The 20383-nt window shown below is 38.7% G+C and overlaps 1 protein-coding gene across 1 annotated transcript in view; it reads right to left on the bottom strand.

Moving 5' to 3' along the window:
* The window catches only part of LOC140209969 (SRSF protein kinase 1-like), an 80510-nt gene that overhangs the window by 11802 nt on the left and 48325 nt on the right, over positions 1-20383 (bottom strand). The window contains exons 3-14 of the mRNA XM_072278669.1: positions 18125-18243; positions 17469-17577; positions 16800-16887; positions 15551-15638; positions 12952-13058; positions 11957-12122; positions 10996-11021; positions 9940-10174; positions 9068-9490; positions 7472-7572; positions 7207-7314; positions 6613-6682 (exon numbers count right to left, since the gene is read on the bottom strand). Coding sequence (XP_072134770.1) covers positions 6613-6682; positions 7207-7314; positions 7472-7572; positions 9068-9490; positions 9940-10174; positions 10996-11021; positions 11957-12122; positions 12952-13058; positions 15551-15638; positions 16800-16887; positions 17469-17577; positions 18125-18243 — 1640 coding nt within the window. The remainder of the gene's footprint in view (positions 1-6612; positions 6683-7206; positions 7315-7471; positions 7573-9067; positions 9491-9939; positions 10175-10995; positions 11022-11956; positions 12123-12951; positions 13059-15550; positions 15639-16799; positions 16888-17468; positions 17578-18124; positions 18244-20383) is intronic.

Here is a 20383-nt window from a genome sequence, read left to right as displayed (position 1 = left end):
TTAAGTCTGCAGAAGGACTTTAAGACAGATTACGAGAATGAGCAAGTGCCAGAGGGAATAGTGCAAGAAATTGCATGGTCATACATTTTGATAGAAGGAATAAAGGCACAGATTATTTTCTAAATTTGGGAGCAAATTCAGAAACCATGCAAAGATGCAAAGGATCTTGAGTCCTCATGCCAGACACCCTGAAAGTTAAGTCAGTGGTAAGGAATGCAAATGCAATGTTACCATTCATTCCAAGAGGACATAGAAACATAGAAGATAGGTGCAGGAGTAGGCCATTCGGCCCTTTGAGCCTGCACCGCCATTTATTATGATCATGGCTGATCATCCAACTCAGAACCCTGCCCCAGCCTTCCCTCCATACCCCTTGATCCCAGTAGCCACAAGGGCCATATATAACTCCCTCTTAAATATAGCCAATGAACTGGCCTCAACTGTTTCCTGTGGCAGAGAATTCCACAGATTCACCACTCTCTGTGTGAAGTAGTTTTTCCTAATCTCGGTCCTAAAAGGCTTCCCCTTTATCCTCAAACTGTGACCCCTCGTTCTGGACTTCCCCAACATCGGGAACAATCTTCCTGCATCTAGCCTGTCCAATCCCTTTAGGATTTTATACGTTTCAATCAGATCCCCCCTCAATCTCCTAAATTCCAACGAGTACAAGCCCAGTTCATCCAGTCTTTCTTCATATGAAAGTCCTGCCATCCCAGGAATCAATCTGGTGAACCTTCTTTGTACTCCCTCTACGGCAAGGATGTCTTTCCTCAGATTAGGGGACCAAAACTGCACACAATACTCCAGGTGTGGTCTCACCAAGGCCTTGTACAACTGCAGTAGTACCTCCCTGCTCCTGTACTCGAATCCTCTCGCTATAAATGCCAGCATACCATTCGCCTTTTTCACCGCCTGCTGTACCTGCATGCCCACTTTCAATGACTGGTGTATATAATGACACCCAGGTCTCATTGCACCTCCCCTTTTCCTAATCGGCCACCATTCAGATAATAACCTGTTTTCCTATTTTTGCCACCAAAGTGGATAACTTCACATTTATCCATATTAAATTGCATCTGCCATGAATTTGCCCACTCACCCAACCTATCCAAGTCACTCTGCATCCTCTTAGCATCCTCCTCACAGCTAACATTGCCACCCAGCTTCGTGTCATCCACAAACTTGGAGATGCTGCATTTAATTCCCTCATCCAAGTCATTAATATATATTGTAAACAACTGGGGTCCCAGCACTGAGCCTTGCGGTACCCCACTAGTCACCGCCTGCCATTCTGAAAAGGTCCCGTTTATTCCCACTCTTTGCTTCCTGTCTGCTAACCAATTCTCTATCCACATCAATACCTTACCCCCAATACCGTGTGCTTTAAGTTTGCACACTAATCTCCTGTGTGGGACCTTGTCAAAAGCCTTTTGAAAATCCAAATATACCACATCCACTGGTTCTCCCCTATCCACTCTACTAGTTACATCCTCAAAAAATTCTATGAGATTCGTCAGACATGATTTTCCTTTCACAAATCCATGCTGACTTTGTTCGATGATTTCACCACTTTCCAAATGTGCTGTTATCACATCTTTGATAACTGACTCCAGCAGTTTCCCCACCACCGACGTTGGGCTAACCGGTCTATAATTCCCCGGTTTCTCTCTCCCTCCTTTTTTAAAAAGTGGGGTTACATTAGCCACCCTCCAATCCTCAGGAACTAGTCCAGAATCTAACGAGTTTTGAAAAATTATCACTAATGCATCCACTATTTCTTGGGCTACTTCCTTAAGCACTCTGGGATGCAGACCATCTGGCCCTGGGGATTTATCTGCCTTCAATCCCTTCAATTTACCTAACACCACTTCCCTACTAACATGTATTTCGCTCAGTTCTTCCATCTCACTGGACCCTCTGTCCCCTATTTCTGGAAGATTATTTATGTCCTCCTTAGTGAAGACAGAACCAAAGTAATTATTCAATTGGTCTGCCATGTCCTTGCTCCCCATAATCAATTCACCTGTTTCTGTCTGTAGGGGACCTACATTTGTCTTTACCAGTCTTTTCCTTTTTACATATCTATAAAAGCTTTTACAGTCAGTTTTTATGTTCCCTGCCAGTTTTCTCTCATAATCTTTTTTCCCCTTCCTAATTAAGCCCTTTGTCCTCCTCTGCTGAACTCTGAATTTCTCCCAGTCCTCAGGTGAGCCACTTTTTCTGGCTAATTTGTATGCTTCTTCTTTGGAATTGATTATATCCCTAATTTCTCGTCAGCCACGGGTGCACTACCTTCCTTGATCTATTCTTTTGCCAAACTGGGATGAACAATTGTTGTAGTTCATCCATGCAATCTTTAAATGCTTGCCATTGCATATCCACTGTCAATCCTTTAAGTGTCATTTGCCAGTCTATCCTCTTAAGTTCAGAACCTTTGTTTCTGAATTAACTATGTCACTCTCCATCTTAATGAAGAATTCCACCATATTATGGTCACTCTTACCCAAGGGGCCTCTCACGACAAGATTGCTAATTAACCCTTCCTCATTGCTCAAAACCCAGTCCAGAATAGCCTGCTCTCTAGTTGGTTCCTCGACATGTTGGTTCAAAAAACCATCCTGCATACATTCCAAGAAATCCTCTTCCTCAGCACCGTTACCAATTTGGTTCACCCAATCTACATGTAGATTGAAGTCACCCATTATAACTGCTGTTCCTTTATTGCACACATTTCTAATTTCCTGTTTAATACCATCTCCGACCTCACTACTACTGTTAGGTGGCCTGTACACAACTCCCACCAGCGTTTTCTGCCCCTTAGTGTTACACAGCTCTATCCATATCGATTCCACATCTTCCCGGCTTATGTCCTTCCTATCTATTGCGTTAATCTCCTCTTTAACCAGCAACGCCACATAAAAGCAACAAATACATAAAAGCATACATTAACCAGCAACAAATACATAAAAGCAAGAGTGTAACACTGAGGATTTGTAAGCACTGGTGAGGCCTCACTCTGAGTACTGTGAGCAGTTTTGAACCCCTTATCTAAGAAAAGATGTGCCAGCATTGCAGAGGGTCGAGAGACGGCTCAAGAATTATTCTGGAAATTAAAGGGTTAATGTTTGAGAGCATTTGATGGCTTGAGCCCATACATGTTGGAGTTTAGCAGAATGGAGGTGGGCATCTCATTGAAAGGCCTCAATAGAGTGGATGTGGAGAGGATGTTTTCTAGAGTGGAGGAGTCTAGGACCAGAGGGCACAGCCTCAAAATAGAAGGGTGTCCCTTAAGAACAGATGAGGAAGAATTTCTTTTGCCTGAGGATGGTGAATCTGTGGAATTCATTGACAGCCTGCTGTGGAAGCCAAGTTATTGGGTATATTTAAAGCAGAGGTTAATAGGTTCTTGCTTAGTCATGGAATCAAGGGTTACAGGAAGCAGGCAGGAGGCAGGAGGAAAAGGTTGAGAGGGCAAATTAAATCAGCCATGATGAAATAGCAGAGCAGACCCAATGGGCCAAATAGCCTAATTCTGCTCCTTTGTCTTATTAGGTAAATGTGGAATGAAATGCTACATTTAAGAATATCACCCATTTTATGAATTTTTCTGGTAGGACAATGTGACCCAAAATAGGAACAACAGCAATGGTTAATTTTGCAAAAAATCAAATTACTTCAAACTGGTTCTAATAGGAAAAGTAGTTATGTAGGTTAACTGGGGAAACTACAAAGGAATTATATAGGTAGCAAAGAAATATTACAATTCTGTAAGTCAATGCAAAACCCATGGCAGTTGAATCACAGACTGGCTATTTACTGTAAAGCTGTTTACAATTTCCTGCTATACTTCCCACATTATAAATCAGATTTTTATCTAAGAGCATTCATGACAGTGAATATCTTTTTAGCTTCAGAATGCTTTTGAGAAGCTATGAAAAAATACATCTTACTTTTGCTTCGGGCATTTCCCATAGAGAGGGTGAAGCAACAAGGGGAAGAGAAAGCTATTGATTTAAGCACAGAGCCAAACCAATGATGCAAAGAAAAAGGAAAACTCAAGGACCAGTATCCTTGTGGGCAGATTTCTGAGACAGTGACCACAACTCCTTAGCCTTTACCATAGCCTTGGACAGGGGTGGGAGCAGACAGAATGGAAAAGTATTTAATTGTTGAGGGAGAATATGATGCTATTAGGCAAGAAGCGTAAATTGTGAACTGATGTACTCAAAGGCACAACAGAAATGTGGAGATGTTTAAGGAGTACTTGCTGAGGTTTCTGGGCTAGTTTGTCCCTTTCAAGCAGTGAATGGATGGTATGGTGAAGGAACCATGATTGACAAGAGATGTTTAACATCTAGTCAAAAGAAAGGAGGCAGCATACTTAAAGATCTAGGAAACAAGGATCAGACAGGGCTCTGGAGAGTTACAAGGTAGCCAGGAAGGAACTTAAGAAGGGACTTATGAGAATTAAAAGGCCTTGGCGAGTAGGATCAAGGAAAACCCTATGCTGTGAAGAACAGGAGGATGATTAGAGTGAAGGTAGAACCAACTAACATCTGCGTGGAGTCAGAGAAAGCAAGGAAGGCCCTTAATAAATACTTCCATTCGGCATTCACTTTGATGAATCTGAGGACAGTGTAGAATAAGTCAATGTGCTGGAACATCTTGAGGTTAAGAGGCAATGCTAGAACTTTTGAACAACATTGGAATAGACAAACACATCAGCCCAGATGTGATTTACCCCAGGTTACTACAGGATGGCAGAGAAGAAATTGCTACTCTTTGGTGATGATCTTTGCATCCTCACTGGCCACAGTAGTAGTACCAGAAGATTGGAGGGTGGCAAATGGCATTCCTCTGTTCAAGATACCAGATATAATCCTGGGATTTACTAACCACTGTCTTATATCAATGATGGGTAAAATACTGGAGAGGATTCTTAGAGACACAATATACATTGTAGAAGCATAGTCTGATTAGGGATAGTCAGCGTAACTGAATGGCAGTTCATGCCTGACTGAATTCTTTGAAGTGACAGAACAAAATGATCAAGGTGGAGCAATAGATATTGGTATATGAATTTTATTAAGACATTCAACAATGTTCCTCACAGTAGGCTCATTCAGAAAATCAGGAGGCATGAGATCCAGGGAAACTTGGCTACATGGATTCAGAATTGGCTTGCTCACCAAAGGCAGAGGACAGTAGTAGATGGAGTGCATTTTGGAAGTCAGAGACCAATCGTTTTCTACAAAGATCCATTCTGAGACCCCAGTTCTGTGATTTTTATAAATTAATTTGATAAGGCAGTGCAAGGATGGGTTCGTAAGTTTGCAGATGACAGAATTTGGTGTTGTGGATAGCGCAGGTTGCCTTAGGTTACAACAGGACATTCATAGGATGCAGAACTGGGCTGAGAAGCAGGTAGAGTTCAATTTGGACAAGCACTAACTGATACACTTTAGAAAGTAGAGCTTTAAGGCAGAGTGCAAAGTTAACGGCAGAATTCTTAAGTGTGGAGGAACAGAGTGATTTTGGGTTTTGCAGCCACCGATCCTTCAAATTTGCTGCACAAGTTGATATGGTGCTCAAGCAGACATCATTAATCAGGAGATTGAGTTCAGGAGTTATATATATAATAAAACTCTGCAAAGAACGCACTTGAATAGTATGTTCAGTTTTGGTTACCTCATTAGAGGAAGGATGTGGAAACTTCAGAGCATTGAGGAGAATTAAAAAGCATGTTTATGAGGAATGGTTGAGCGAGCTAGGGCGTTTTTCTTTGGAGTGAAGGAGAATGAGGAAACTTGATAGTAGTGTAAATGATAAGAGGCATTGATAGAGTGGACAGCCAGCGCCTTTTTCCCCCAGGGCAGAAATGGTATCGGTTGAAGGTTACTGGAGGAAAGTATTGGGGGGGGGGGGGGGGGGGGAGTCAGAAGAATGGTGGGTGCATGGAACAGGTGGAACAGGTTGCTAAAGGTGGTGCTAGAGGCAGATACATCAGGGATATTCAAGATACTTTTAGATGAAAGCAAAATGGATGGCGACGTGAGAGGGAAGCAATAGATTGATTTTGAAGTAGATTGAAAGGTGAGCACAAGACTTTGGATAAAGGGCCTGCATTGTTCTATGTTCTATGAGTGTGGCTTTTAACAGTTATTTCAAGAGCACAAAAGACAGCAAAAAGAGAAAGCATTTGTCTGCAACTTGCTTTAAACCATAGGACAATTTAGACAATGAATTAGGCTGTGTCAACATGAATTTTAGGTATATTCTAAGGAAAAGACAGACAACACCTAGGTTTACGCTAATAGAAGGAAGTGAACACCTAGACTGCTTTCATTGGCAAAGGTGGAGTCTTAAAATGTTTAGAATGCTTACAAAGCAGATTATGCAATTTTTAAATGTTGATTTTTTAGATAATAGGGAAAAATAATTCCTTTCTTTGGGTTTCAGTGAAAACCTAACCTCAAAGAAAGACTTACTGAAGCATTTAACTGACTTTCAGCATTAACCATGAGAATCACACACTCGAACTGTAAATGCTAAAACAACTAAACATTTAAAATAAAACTGGTCCTGCACTTGAAAACAATGAATAAGAATCACCTTCATCTCTGGAATAATCTTCACCAGAATGAGGTTCAAACAAATAATCCCCAGTTGCAAGTTCAAATGCCTTGTCAAAAGAAAAAAAAGTGTTCATTAAAGACAGTCCATATTCAGTTGAAAACATACAAATTTCTTTTGTTCCCAATTTAGTATTTGTTAGGCAAACAACAGGAATTCTGCAGATGCTGGAAATTCAAGCAACACACAAAGTTGCCGGTGAACGCAGCAGGCCAGGCAGCATCTCTAGGAAGAGGTACAGTCGACGTATCAGGCCGGGTCTCGGCCTGAAACGTCGACTGTACCTCTTCCTAGAGATGCTGCCTGGCCTGCTGCGTTCACCAGCAACTTTGATGTGTGTTGTAAGTATTTGTTAGAATCATATTGTAGACTAGTTATACACTTGAATGAGATGAAGCAAAACAGACAGTTCGAGAAAGTCTGACTACTATTGATCATGATTAAACAATGTTAACAAATGCAGAGGACTAGGCAGGTAAATATTTCAGGAGGAATTTGGAAAAATCTGCATGGAACATTAAAGTAAGTTTGAAAAATATTTGATATTTGAACATAAGATTTTGTCTTTCATACCATGCAAGCAGTGCTCCAAATATCTGCAGGCGTTCCATATCCAGCACCAATTAGAACTTCTAAAGACCGATACTGTCTAGTTTGAATGTCTTCTGTAAAGTGTTTATGCTACAGCAAGGAAAATAAACATTTGCATTAATGGCAACATTTCTCTGCATTGTTGTTAATCCACAAAATTGCCCAAAGATATTTTCTACAATGATTTAAAGAAATGCACCACAATATATAAAATTGATGCATCTTAAGAATAAAATTATACACTTACAACCCAGCAAGCATTTCCAAGATCAGCAATCTTAACATGAATATCATCTGCATTCATTGGGTCGAGGGGATTGATAAGTAAACTAGCAGCATCAGATCTTGCTGTGGAAGAAACACTAATTAATAACCCAAGTAAATTCTTTGAAACATGCATAAAGTACAAAACTTACTCTAAATAGCAATTCAACTACAGTGAATTTCTTCTGCTATTTACAATAGGAATTAGCAGGCCCTTAAGCTCCTGGCATCTATTTCTGCCAATGTGATCACCTTCAAGTAAACCATTTTTCCCTACATATCCTTGAAGATATTTGGTTATTAAATTCATCAAGTTGAGAACTGATGCAACACCCGTTGCCAGTTATAGAAGTTCTAGATGTCTAAAACTCAAAGCAAAGGATAGCAAAGCAATGCAGTAGCTCCAATGACCTGGCTCTCACCTCATCTCACTCTGTAACTGGCACATTCTCACTGAATGTTGTTGATTTTTCCCCAGGTACTCCTGCTTACATGGTCATCCCAAAGATATGCTGGTTGGAAATTAGATTACTGTAAATTACCCTTTACTTGGGGAGTGGGAGTATGAGAATGCGGATGAAGTTGAATGGTACAGGAAAGAACTGGTCACAGGGAAGTGGGAGAATATGACTAACAGTATTCTGTTGAGAACCAGCATGCACTTGGTGTATGTCATAAGAATGAATTGTACAAGCAATATTTATCATCAGTCCTTAAAATTAAAAAATTGGAATTGGACATACGATCTTCCTGTTGCAGCACAGGATGCAGCCATTTGCCCCTTCAGTCCATGATAAGTCACTAAAAAAAAAAATAATGTTTGGTCCTGTTCTCCACTCAATTTGTCATATGCCATCCAATTCCCTTTTGAAAGCATAGACTGTTTGCTCGTGTTCAACATAATCTTCATTGTGCATAAAAGGCCATCCTACATTCCCCTGTACCTTCTGTTCTTCACTTTAAATGTATCCTATAGCCCTTCAACCATAGGCTTTAACAAATTCAAACTAGTCATCTTTTCCAGACCCTCCCCTAACCCTTTTTGTGTACTAGGAGAAAGGTTCCTTCCCTCGAACCTCCTCTTAGGTCTCATCTGCGCCCTCTAGAACTTTGATAATTGGATTTTAGAAACCAGCTGTACATTCAGCTATGTTTTATTTAACTTCACACAAGCTTCCTACTTTTGTTCCTTTAAATACATGCCACGAAGCTAATATGGCACATCTTCCAAAATTAATGCCTTCAGCTATACTATTTACATACCCTTCCTAACTACAGTGTATAGTATAGCTTATTAGAAGCACACCAACAGCACGATGAACAAGACCGCAAAGATAGGGTGGAAAAGATGGACTTTTCAATGAAGTAGATAATCGAGATAGCCAATTATTGTTTTAAAAGATTTAAACAAACATCAAAAGATTCTTTACAGTATAGATCAGCAAAATAATTATTCACCATTCTAATTATGCTATGCAATCAGACACAACTCGAAATACAACTTAAATTTCAAGGCACATCCATGTCAAAAATCTCAGTTATAACAGCTTAGTGCACGTTGCCGTAAATGGGAACTAACCATGGTCTCCGGAACTGGATACAGAACCTTCCCTACTTCCATTTTGCTTGGTTGAATTTGCATCCAGTAGATTTCGATCATCTGGGTTCAAATTACAGGTTACAGATTCAAACATTCCAGTTATTAAAGGTTTACAGGTTTCTGAGTAGTTATTCTGATTGCTTTCTTTTTGTCCATTTTCCAAAAGTCCATTCAACATGTCATAAGCACAAGGGAAGAAGTTGCCATCTTTACAAGACTCGTTTTGTTTACAGTCATTTGTATTTTGATTAATATCTTCCGTATTTTCTTCTGTTCCATTCACTTGATCTGAAAGTGGTCCAACTTCTACATGTCCATTACAATTTATTGATTCAATCCTGATTTTCTCAGTATTTACATCTTCTACAGGTTCTTTTGCTTTTTTTGGTGGCTCATTTCCATCTAGAAATTCATGAACAGAAATGTTTAAATATTTGCTGGTTTACAAAACTAAGTAATTCTGCAACAAGATAAAGAGGATATTAATTTTTAGCCATAAGGTGATTAAAACAAATCAGAAATCCTTGTTATTCTGGCTTATATCAGTTATAAAGACAGCCATTTAAAATGAAAAGCTGAATAGGTATTATACCTTTTCAGCTAAGTGGAGAGAAAAGAATGGACCATAAATCAGTGAAATGGATAAATACTAGTGATCTAACATAAAATGAACTTCAACACAATTCAAATTACTGTATTAACTTTAAAGGCACAACAACCAAGTCAAGGTCCAAGAGTCACTTGCTCATAAGTGAAATCTATGACAATACGGACGATGCCCACAAATCTCAAATCAGGTGACAATAAGCCATATATAAATAAGCTGATTATCTCAGAATCTTCCAAACTACCTTGTTCTTCACAAGCTTTATTATCCACTTTTTCCAAATGTTCTGTAACTGGTTCAGAAGCCTCATTTTCTTGCACTGCATCATCCTCATCCTCATCCAATTGCTGTTCTTTATCTGCATTTCCTGCAACCCGTTCCAACTCTTCAATTTCTTGCATTCTTTTCTCCAATAACTCTGCCTGACGCTTCTGTTTCTTCTTCAGCTTCTTTTTTTTGTTTCTAGACATTTTTCCAATCTACATAAACACAATATTCCAATTAGCATGAAATGCACGAGCCCTTAATTCAAGAACAATAATATGGCATCATTTGCAGGAGCATTATAATACACGATTTAAAACTATAAAGTGACATCTTCCAAATTCAAAGCTCTCTTTCAATTGCTGTATACTGAAACTTTCTAAACCTACTGTTACAATTATATTACAACCAGCACTCCAGTCAAAAATAGAATTAACTAAGATTTCTCAACGATCATTTATTTACAGTATGGGTAGTTTGTCTCTTACGTCCAGTGAACTATTAAAGACTAGTCAACTAAAGCTGTCCGAGGGGTTTGAAGAAAACGTCATCTTTTAAGAGCTAGGAAACTATAAATCACTGATGCTGAGCATAGAATCAGTAAAAGATCATTTCAATTGTAATGTGCATTAGAGAGCAGTCTAAACTGTTTTTAAATCATTGAAAGAGGCATCTTGTCATCAAGATTTATATTTTTTGTACTATGTGGAGATACCCTCAAATTTAGCATCAATGCATGCTTCAAGATTTGGCTGAGTTTTCTTTGGAAGTCAGTGTCAAGTCAATATTATCGTGATGCTGCATGATCAAAAAGTTACAAACAAGTCAAACAAACTGTTTTCAATTCAGGTCATGTTTCAACTTGTGCTTGCTTTCCTTCATGAAAAAAAATCTGCTGACATCTCAGAAGCTCTATTTTGGATATTATTTCAAAATTGGGGAATTTAACACTCAACTAAGAAACAAATCACGATACTTTTTCTCAAAATCCTCATGTCATCACTTAACAGGATTTCAATAAAGTTTAAATACTTACAGGTTTTGGTTGTGGTGCAGTACTCACTATGAAAAAAAAACAACAGTCATATATACAAAGAATGATATTGTGAACTGCAAATTAACAAGTCAAATTCTGAATTAACATCCTACCAACAGTACAGGAATGAAGTCAAACACTTCCCTGAAGTTAAATTGTGGTCTGATCCATGAGCTTTTCTCTTCCCACATCAAAACTAAAGCCAATTTCCCTTGGCCAGTGTGGTTTTATCAGAAGCGATAAGCCATGAACATAGCATGGACAGAATTGCATGCCGTATTAGTCTAGAGACATGCTCAGGCTAGATGCAGAGAGCTAAAAGAGATGATCCTCCAGTCTCAAAGCCTAGAAGTGCAGTGCCACTGCCGCGATTGGATCTCATTCAGCACATTGCCACGGATCTCCACATAATGCCAGAACAGAGACTGAAACTTACATAACTGAGAGCAGACAAATGTCAGTGGTTCTGAAGCTTGCTCAATTCAGTCTTACTTCCATAGAAGGATCGGAGGGCAGGATTTTGTATTTTAAAGTTATTGTCATGAACCTTGTAACTATTCTATATTGTTAAATTTGTACATTAGTCATGCAATCAATGCTGGTCACCAGAAAATAGAAAAGCATATTCAGGAGAAAAATTATAGAACAAAGTAGTTTTATATGTCTCAATTTATAAAATTAGAAATACAAAGGGGAAAAGTAATGCAGGGATGTATGTACAGGAAAGAACAAAACCTAGTTAGACTCCTCCAGCATAAAGCAAAAGCAGATTTGACGGGTCATTGGGCCCCTTTCCATGCAGTTATCATTATGATACTTGATCAACCTGATGATCACAGTACAATTTTCCAAAAAAAACCACCAGGAAAATGAAAGAATCAAAATCTCTAATGATTACCACAAGCAGCTTAGTGTGTTCGTTTAGTATCAAAATTTCTATGACTACCATATTGGTATTCACCTGCAGATCCAGATGGTGGAGGGGCACCAGCTTTTTGCCATTCTGTTGCTTCTGCAGCTAGGCGTCGCACATAAACATCATTTACACACAACAGGATATTCTCTGGTTTTATATCTGTGTGGATAATCTTGCACTTGGAATGTAAATAATCAAGTCCCTGAAGAACCTATTTGAAATAGAGGGCATTAAAGCAACACAATTTCACAAGTAAATGCTGTGTCCATATTTGAAGTATGGAATTTTGATAGTTACAAAGCATAGCATTTTTGGTGGTTACATCTTAGCTTAAGTCTACATTTTTATTTTAAGATGTGGATTTCTAACAAATACCCTTTCGTAAAGTTTACAGCTCATTAAATTCATAAATTTAGATCACCTGCACAAGGTAATAATAGGTAAATGCCATTTTCGTGACAGGAATAGGATTCTTCATTTGAAGTTGACTAAATTTTCTATCTCATATTATTGTGCATTCACCCATCTTAACTTTATCAATTATAAAACTCGCCCATTTTCCTCCCTCAACAGAATTTGTAGAAATATAACATGCACACCAGAAGATTCTATTAGACAAGCACCCATGTATAAATAGCATTAAAGAAAACACGTGAAATCAATGTTTCAGCATCTAAATTAGAACCATCTTAACTAAGTTCATGTGCGGATTTTTTAGTGTGCAAAACACAGTAGCCAGGATTAGTCACACTTTCAGAACAAAACACAGCCAGGTCCCATGGGCTTCATTTAAAAATACAGTACGAGTAGCTAATTCTATATAGCTCTATGTGGTAATCAGAAAACACAAAAACTGACCAGGTTACACATTTCCTACAAAGAAGTGTACACTCAGTTACTGTTTCACTTTACTTAATATTAACTTAATTACAGTAGTTTTCCCAAATATTAAGATAATGGCATCAGGATTTGTACTCTGTTTTATTCACTTGCTTATAATTTCCACTTCCCAAAAAACAAATAAAAATTATAATACTTACTTGCCGAATTATGCTTTTGACACAACTAATTGGAATTCCCTGGTAATTTGATTTGATGATCCACTTCAACAGATGATGTCCCAATACTTCGAATACCATGCAAACATCTTGAACAAAGTCAAGGCTTTATTTTCTCTGTTCAGTTCACATCCATCTCCTAATCATATTTTCTCCAGTCAGATCAGTTAATAAGCCTTCATCATCCTGTCTCAGCCAACGCCACCACGGTATGCAGACTGACTTCCACCCATTACAGAAATTCTTTTTCCCTTCTTTACATTAAGTTTGATTTTGAACTTCCTTATTTTATGATGCCATTAACCTGAAATATTAATGTATATCCACAGACGCTGCCCAACCTGAGTGTTTCCAGCATTGTCTTTCAGATTTCCAACATTTCTCTTTCTTGCTTTTGTATCTTCTCATGCAAGCTACAAGCATTAAGCAATGTGCAATTTCTAACACAGTAAATCTATAGTAGTACAATTAATAGGCACCTAAAGATCACAATGCATTGTTATTTCCAACAGATTGTTTTTCTCACTCTTCTTGATTTTGAGCCATGTAGTTGCCTGATAAGAGTTCTTTGAGGTGGTAACCAGGCATATAGATGAGGGTAGTGCAGTGTATTTTATCTATATGGATTTTAGTAAGGCATTTGACAAGGTTCCACACGGTAGGCTTATTCAGAAAGTCAGAAGGCATGGGATCCAGGGAAGTTTGGCTAGGTGGATTCAGAATTGGCTTGCCTACAGAAAGCAGAGGGTTGTGGTGGAGGGAGTACATTCGGATTGGAGGGTTGTGACTACTGGTGTCCCACAAGGATCGGTTCTGGGACCTCTACTTTTCATGATTCTTATTAACGACCTGGATGTGGGGGTAGAAGGGTGCGTTGGCAAGTTTGCAGACGACACAAAGGTTGGTGGTGTTGTGGATAGTGTAGAGGATTGTCAAAGATTGCAGAGAGACATTGATAGGATGCAGAACTGGGCTGAGAAGTGGCAGATGGAGTTCAACGCGGAGAAGTGTGAGGTGGTACACTTTGGAAGGACAAACTCCAAGGCAGAGTACAAAGTAAATGGCAGGATACTTGGAAGTGTGGAGGAGCAGAGGGATCTGGGGGTACATGTTCACAGATCCCTGAAAGTTGCCTCACAGGTAGATAGGGTAGTTAAGAAAGCTTATGGAGTGTTAGCTTTCATGAGTCGAGGGATAGAGTTTAAGAGTCACTGGGTAATGATGCAGCTCTATAAAACTCTGGTTAGGCCACACTTGGGAGTACTGCGTCCAGATCCGGTCGCCTCACTATAGGAAGGATGTGAAAGCATTGGAAAGGGTACAGAGGAGATTTACCAGGATGCTGCCTGGTTTAGAGAGTATGCATTATGATCAGAGATTAAGGGAGCTAGGACTTTACTGTCTGGAGAGGAGGAGGATGAAAAGAGACCTGACAGAGGTACACAAGATATTAAGAGGAACAGATAGAGTGGACAGCCAGCACCTCTTCCCCAGGGCACCACTGCTCAATACAAGAGGTCATGGCTTTAAGGTAAGGGGTGGGAAGTTCAGGGGGGGGATATTAGAGGAAGGTTTTTTTACCCAGAGAGTGGTTGGTGCATGGAATACACTGCCAGAGTCAGTGGTGGAAGCAGATACATTAGTGAAATTTAAGAGACTACTAAACAGGTATATGGAGGAATTTAAGGTGGGGATTATATGGGAGGCAGGGTTTGAGGGTCGGCACAACATTGTGGGTGAAGGGCCTGTACTATGCTATGTTCTAGTTGCCCTCCACTCATTGATTGACGATGTCTGGATCTACAGCCCACATTAAGTATTGCAACATCCAATTAAAATGTGCTCTCAGCTCCAATTTATTTGAACATTGGGCCTAATGAAAAGATTGAAGCCCGATGAAGGTTAGTTAAACAATTAAAACTAAGTACAGGTATTATATTAGGAAAGATAGAGCCAGACGGCAGATGATGTAATCTGGAGCAATCAACTACTGGGGGTCTTGACAGGTCAGGCCAGGCCATGTTAGGCAATGTTTCTGTTTGAGACTCTACATCCTGTAATGCCTATTTAACCTTTTGCCTCCTAAGATGCTGCCTGACCTGCTGCATTCCTCAAGTTTGTTTTTAATTAAAGCTATTAACTTAAAGCTTTATTCTGGGAAAAAGAACATCCTAAACATTTAGACGTTTGGAGCTTTGATCTGGCATTGATCCATCAATCAAGAGCAAAAAACCGAAAAAGCTGATCAGTTATGGGGAGTAACCAGACTCAACATTCAATGAATAATTAGTCAAAAAGGTGTGGTTTTAAATGCAGCTTTAGATTACAAGTTTTTATTTCCACTTTACAGTGAGGCATACTATAAACAGTATGCTCCACCCAGAAGCAACTACTTACCAGCTAATTGTATCACTGTTCTTTTTTTCAAACATTTACCTGCCTGATAGACCTAGAAGATACAACCTTCAAATGTTCTGCATGGTGCGCATTAATCAGTATTATTCTATCTCAGTATAATTTTCAATATTCATTATACTAACAGCTAAATTGATAATACAACAAAAGGCAAACCAAAGGATACGTGATCCATTCACTCCTGAAGTTTTGAAGTCATCTAACAACTGAACTACTTTCTCTTTATTTGGATCATTTGGATCACTGTTACGAACCTGAAAAAGATAACATTTTTTCCTCATGGAATACCTATCAGCAAATGCACTGAGATTTTAACCAAGAAAAATATTTGTTATTTGTTAACCTTGTATACTCAATGACTTGTGTATTTAAATTAAAACAAATCAGGAATAGAAAAAAGTTGATGTTTAAGTTTAGAAACTTGTTTCATTCAACATTTTCAGGGAAAGGCTGCAGATTTCACCAATATTGCTTATCTTGACAATTCAACTAGGTTTAATTGCAAGATTGTTTTGGACAGCCTCACTTGAAGAAATACCCTCCTAACCCGACTTATTCTGATTTTAAAGTCACCATTTTAAACTCAAGCCATCCAGTTGGTAATTTGTTTCTCAATTTAAGTCTGAATGCCGCATCACCTGGTGTCTGATCATAGCCTAGTACAAAAGCTATATAACATTGTATATTTTCAGAGACCATAATTTAATAAAACATTAAGCATTGTTGAATTTCATAAGAATGCCCAAGTAAAGCATTGTAAAAGCTAATGTCTCTTTTAAAAAGGTTTTAACTTGGCAATATAAATTGCTTTCAATTGCCAATTCATAAATCCATGAGTATATTTTTCTAACATTTCAAGCAAAACTGATGAGTTATTAAGAATTGTTTGAAAGCCACAGGTACTCTACATGTGGCATTACATTCTATCAAGCCACATTTGCCTCGTGCAATTATAAACATATTGAAGTGGGCGGGTGGGGGAAGAATATAGGTATCTTTATATTCCTAAAGTTTTAAAATCAGTATCATTTAGAAATTTCACTTGAGATGATGGAAAACAGAGCCAGTTGCTACAAAAGTGAATTGAACAATTTTGCAATTACCATATATTCCACTGATCTTACCTGCATCATAATAATTTAAATCATTTCTAGCAATTAATGTTATCACTTTACTTGTATGCAGACAGGAATACATTTTTTCTGTCATGAAACAAACCTGAATCTCAATCCTCCTTACCCTTTCAGTGCCTTTGGGGGAAACAAAATAATTGAGAGATAGAATTGACTGGAAAATTACTTCAAGAAAATCAGACACTGAAAAAATAATACTTAATATGTAAATCAACTGTAACTATTGATGGGTCTGGGCTACAACCATAACATCTGTTAAAAAAGCACCATGAAGCTACTTACTGCTTTCAGTAGTTTGATTTCATCCAGAGCCGTTTCTGTATAATGTTCAGCACTTTTGACAACCTTCATGGCAACAAATCTTTTTCCCCTAAATTAAATAATATAATACCTTTCAAAGCAAGCACAATATAGAAATACCTTTTTTTAAAAATCAGACATCTGTATAATGTCACAACCTGTTTTGCACATGGAAACTCAAATTCACACAACATATGCAAAACTAAGGTACATAAAAATTGCTTCTTTCAATTACACATACAAATATGGTGCCAGAATACAATTTATTTCTAATCAAGTTTAATTGACGCAAACACACGAAACAACTTATTTATCTTGCCAAATTGCACAGACATCATTGAATATCAAATGTTTCAACAGGATACAGTTAAGGGACAACTGCAGGAAGAAATAATTCTCTGATACGAATTACAGGTTTCAGGATAATGGGTTTAAGTGGTCGCCCAACACAATACAAGGTGTTAAATTCATCCATATGACAGATCAGCTACTAAAATACATGGTTGCTTCAGAATGCTTTATTAAAAAAATCCTTCCCTCAGTCATAAGTGGTCTTGTATCATTTGAGCTTTAAATATTAAAACACAGTAGTTGTGCCAAACAGAAGCCATGGGAACATGCTTGTATTGAATTTAGTTAAAATTGACTTACTGAATATCCCAACACAGCCACACTGTAGAAAAGTGGCCCCATCCTAACTTTCGAATCACATGGTATCGTCCATTAAAAAGGTCGCCAATCTTGACATGATGATATCCACCTAAAATAAACAAAAGTCATTCAATGGTAACAGCTACAACTTCCAGGAAAAAAATTACTTTTAAGCCACTGACAATAATGAACTGAACAAAACAGCTCTTACAAGATGAAGTTAAAGATTGGCAGATCATTCATCATACTTTTGAAAACATGTTTCTACATGTATCTTGCAATTAAAGCTTCAATTGAGGTGTTATGGAACAATTAGCCCCTTGTTCAGTTTAGGCGAATTTCATTCAATTGCTTTTTAGTGATGCAGAATCACAAACACAAACCTGACCTTGCAATCTCCTATCAATCATAGACAGCCACTTATTTCAACCACTATTCTCAATCTACTTTTTCTTTCCCTTTCTGAAAATACTTTTATCTTTGCCTTTGGGAATTACAAATTTGTTACTAGTTCTACTGAACAGCAATTTAGGTCCAATAGAATATCAACATTAAAAAAATTCAAAATATACAGAGATGCACAAAACACAGATCAAGTATAATTAACTGCAAGTCAAATATTCCTCGTGGGGAGGGGTGGAGAGAAACAAACTCACCTTTACAATAGTCACTAGGATCCTCTTGCTCTTCATCATCAGATCCCAAAATTTCATCCTCTGGTTCTTGTGCCTCAGATTCTGTTATAATGGGATGAGATCTATGTTGAGGCTCTGGCCTGAAAGTAATAGCAAAAGCTTACTTACACATTGGAGGTAAAAGACTGCAGATGTTGGAATGTGGAGCAAAAGACAAGCTGCTGGATGAACTCAATGGATCAAGCAGCATCTGTAGAGTGAAATGGACTGTTGATATTTGGGTCTTGATTTAAAACATCAACTGTTTACTCCCTTCTATGAATAGTGAATGAACTATCATTAGTTCATTCTACTTGGTTTCTCCAGCAACTTTTTGCTTACTTACAAACTGATTCCATGGGTAAACTCAATAGTAATGAAGCTGCTTCTGAACTATTAATAATAGCTCGTTCTCAACTACAGATGAGGCCACTGGACTGAAGCATATGCATTCTTAAGGGTAAATATGGAGGATGCTGAGCAATTTGTGTCTTGTGGTTAGTGCTAACCCAGGCAAATTGCTTTCAGGTTAAAGTTTGACTATTGAGAAGCCAAAGAGAGACTTCAAGGGTGCTTAGTCACCACTAAGGCTATGTCCACACTACGCCGGAGAATTTTGAAAACGAAGCTTTTTCTCTTCGTTTTGACCCTCCGTCCACATTGAAACAGCATTTTCATCCCCCAAAAACGGAGCTTTTCTAAAACACTGTCGAGAGTGTATGAATTTGAAAACGATTGTTGCGCGTTGTACTGTGGACGGGGTAAACGGAGATATATAAAAACGCTGTCATGACAACACAACAATGCTTTTTCTGCTTCTGCTTGGTACTACGCAAGCTCTGCCGGACGGCTGTTATAACGCGCAGTCGGTGTGAACGGCGTGAGAGTTAAATTGTAAAGTGAGCTTTTTTGAATGTTTAAACTCGCTGTCATGACGTGCCGGGACAGATGGTGGCAGTGTGGCATTTCATTGTTTTCTTGAACGTAACAACCCACGCAACCTAACAATTTCAGAACAGACGGCAATGAGACCGAAGCCAGAAGAGTTAGAAATGTACTCAAATACTTTGACCAATAGCTTACTGAATAAACAAGTATACTCACTTAGCCCTGTTTTCTGTCCTTGCTTGTATGAAGGTGGTTTACTTATTTATACAAGTACTTCTCTGACAATAGATGTGTAACAGCCTAATGTAACGTTGTCTGGAAATACAAGGTAACACTGATGCAGACATGTTGTATACGTTTAACAAGGTGCTTTATTAATGAAACAGAGTCAGTCAGTTTTTCAATGTTCATCGTCAGCCGGGTCATACTGTCCGTGAACTCCTTGTCGGTTGCCTCCATATGCTCCAGAATTTGTTGTTTTAAGTTAAGTCCTCTTGCGCCAGAGCCAACAGCAATTTCTTTTAAGATTTTCTAGTCTGTAACTGGACAAACACGCACTAAGTATACCATTTCCTCTTCGCTTGTTTTCTGTGTCCTGCACATGCCCAGTAGGAGGAGATTCGCCCAAATATCCGTTCTAATGTGGACGGAGATATTTTGAAAAATGCTTGGTGTGGACACCTGTAGTTTTTACTCTAAACCGGCGTTTTCAAAATTAACCAGCCTACTGTGGACAAAGCCTAAGTGCAGTGTGATGGAATATAAGGTCTGGGTAGCCTCCAACCTGATGGCATGAACATTGACTTCTCTAACTTCCGTTAATGCCCCACCTCCCCTTCGTACTCCATCCGTTATTTATTATTAATTTTTTTTCTCTCTCTTTTTCTCCCTCTGTCCCTCTCACTATACTCTTTGCCCATCCTCTGGGCTTCCCCCCTCTCTCTTTCTTTCTCCCTAGGCCTCCCATCCCATGATTCTCTCATATCCCCTTTTGCCAATCAACTTTCCAGCTCTTAGCTCCATCCCTCCCCCTCCTGTCTTCTCCTATCATTTCGGATCTCCCCCTCCCACCTTCAAATCTCTTACTAGCTCTTCTTTCAGTTAGTCCTGACGAAAGGTCTCGGCCCGAAACGTCGACTATACCACTTCCTATAGATGCTCCTGGCCTGCTGCGTTCACCGGCACTTTTATGTTGATTACAATCATTCTGTTCTTGTCAGTTTATTTTGTTAAATAACCAATGTGGCTTTGCATCAGAAGCGGCAGGTACAAGAGCCATGCCAAAAGAAAACTCATTAGACTCCTGAGGGAGTTTCACAGTTCGAGGTGTTAACTTTAAAGTTTAAATATTAA

Source organism: Mobula birostris, chromosome 14 (genome assembly GCF_030028105.1).
Source record: "Mobula birostris isolate sMobBir1 chromosome 14, sMobBir1.hap1, whole genome shotgun sequence".
NCBI lineage: Eukaryota > Metazoa > Chordata > Chondrichthyes > Myliobatiformes > Myliobatidae > Mobula > Mobula birostris.
The sequence above is the reverse complement of the archived record's forward strand: the minus strand, read 5'-3'. Positions and strand labels throughout refer to the sequence as shown.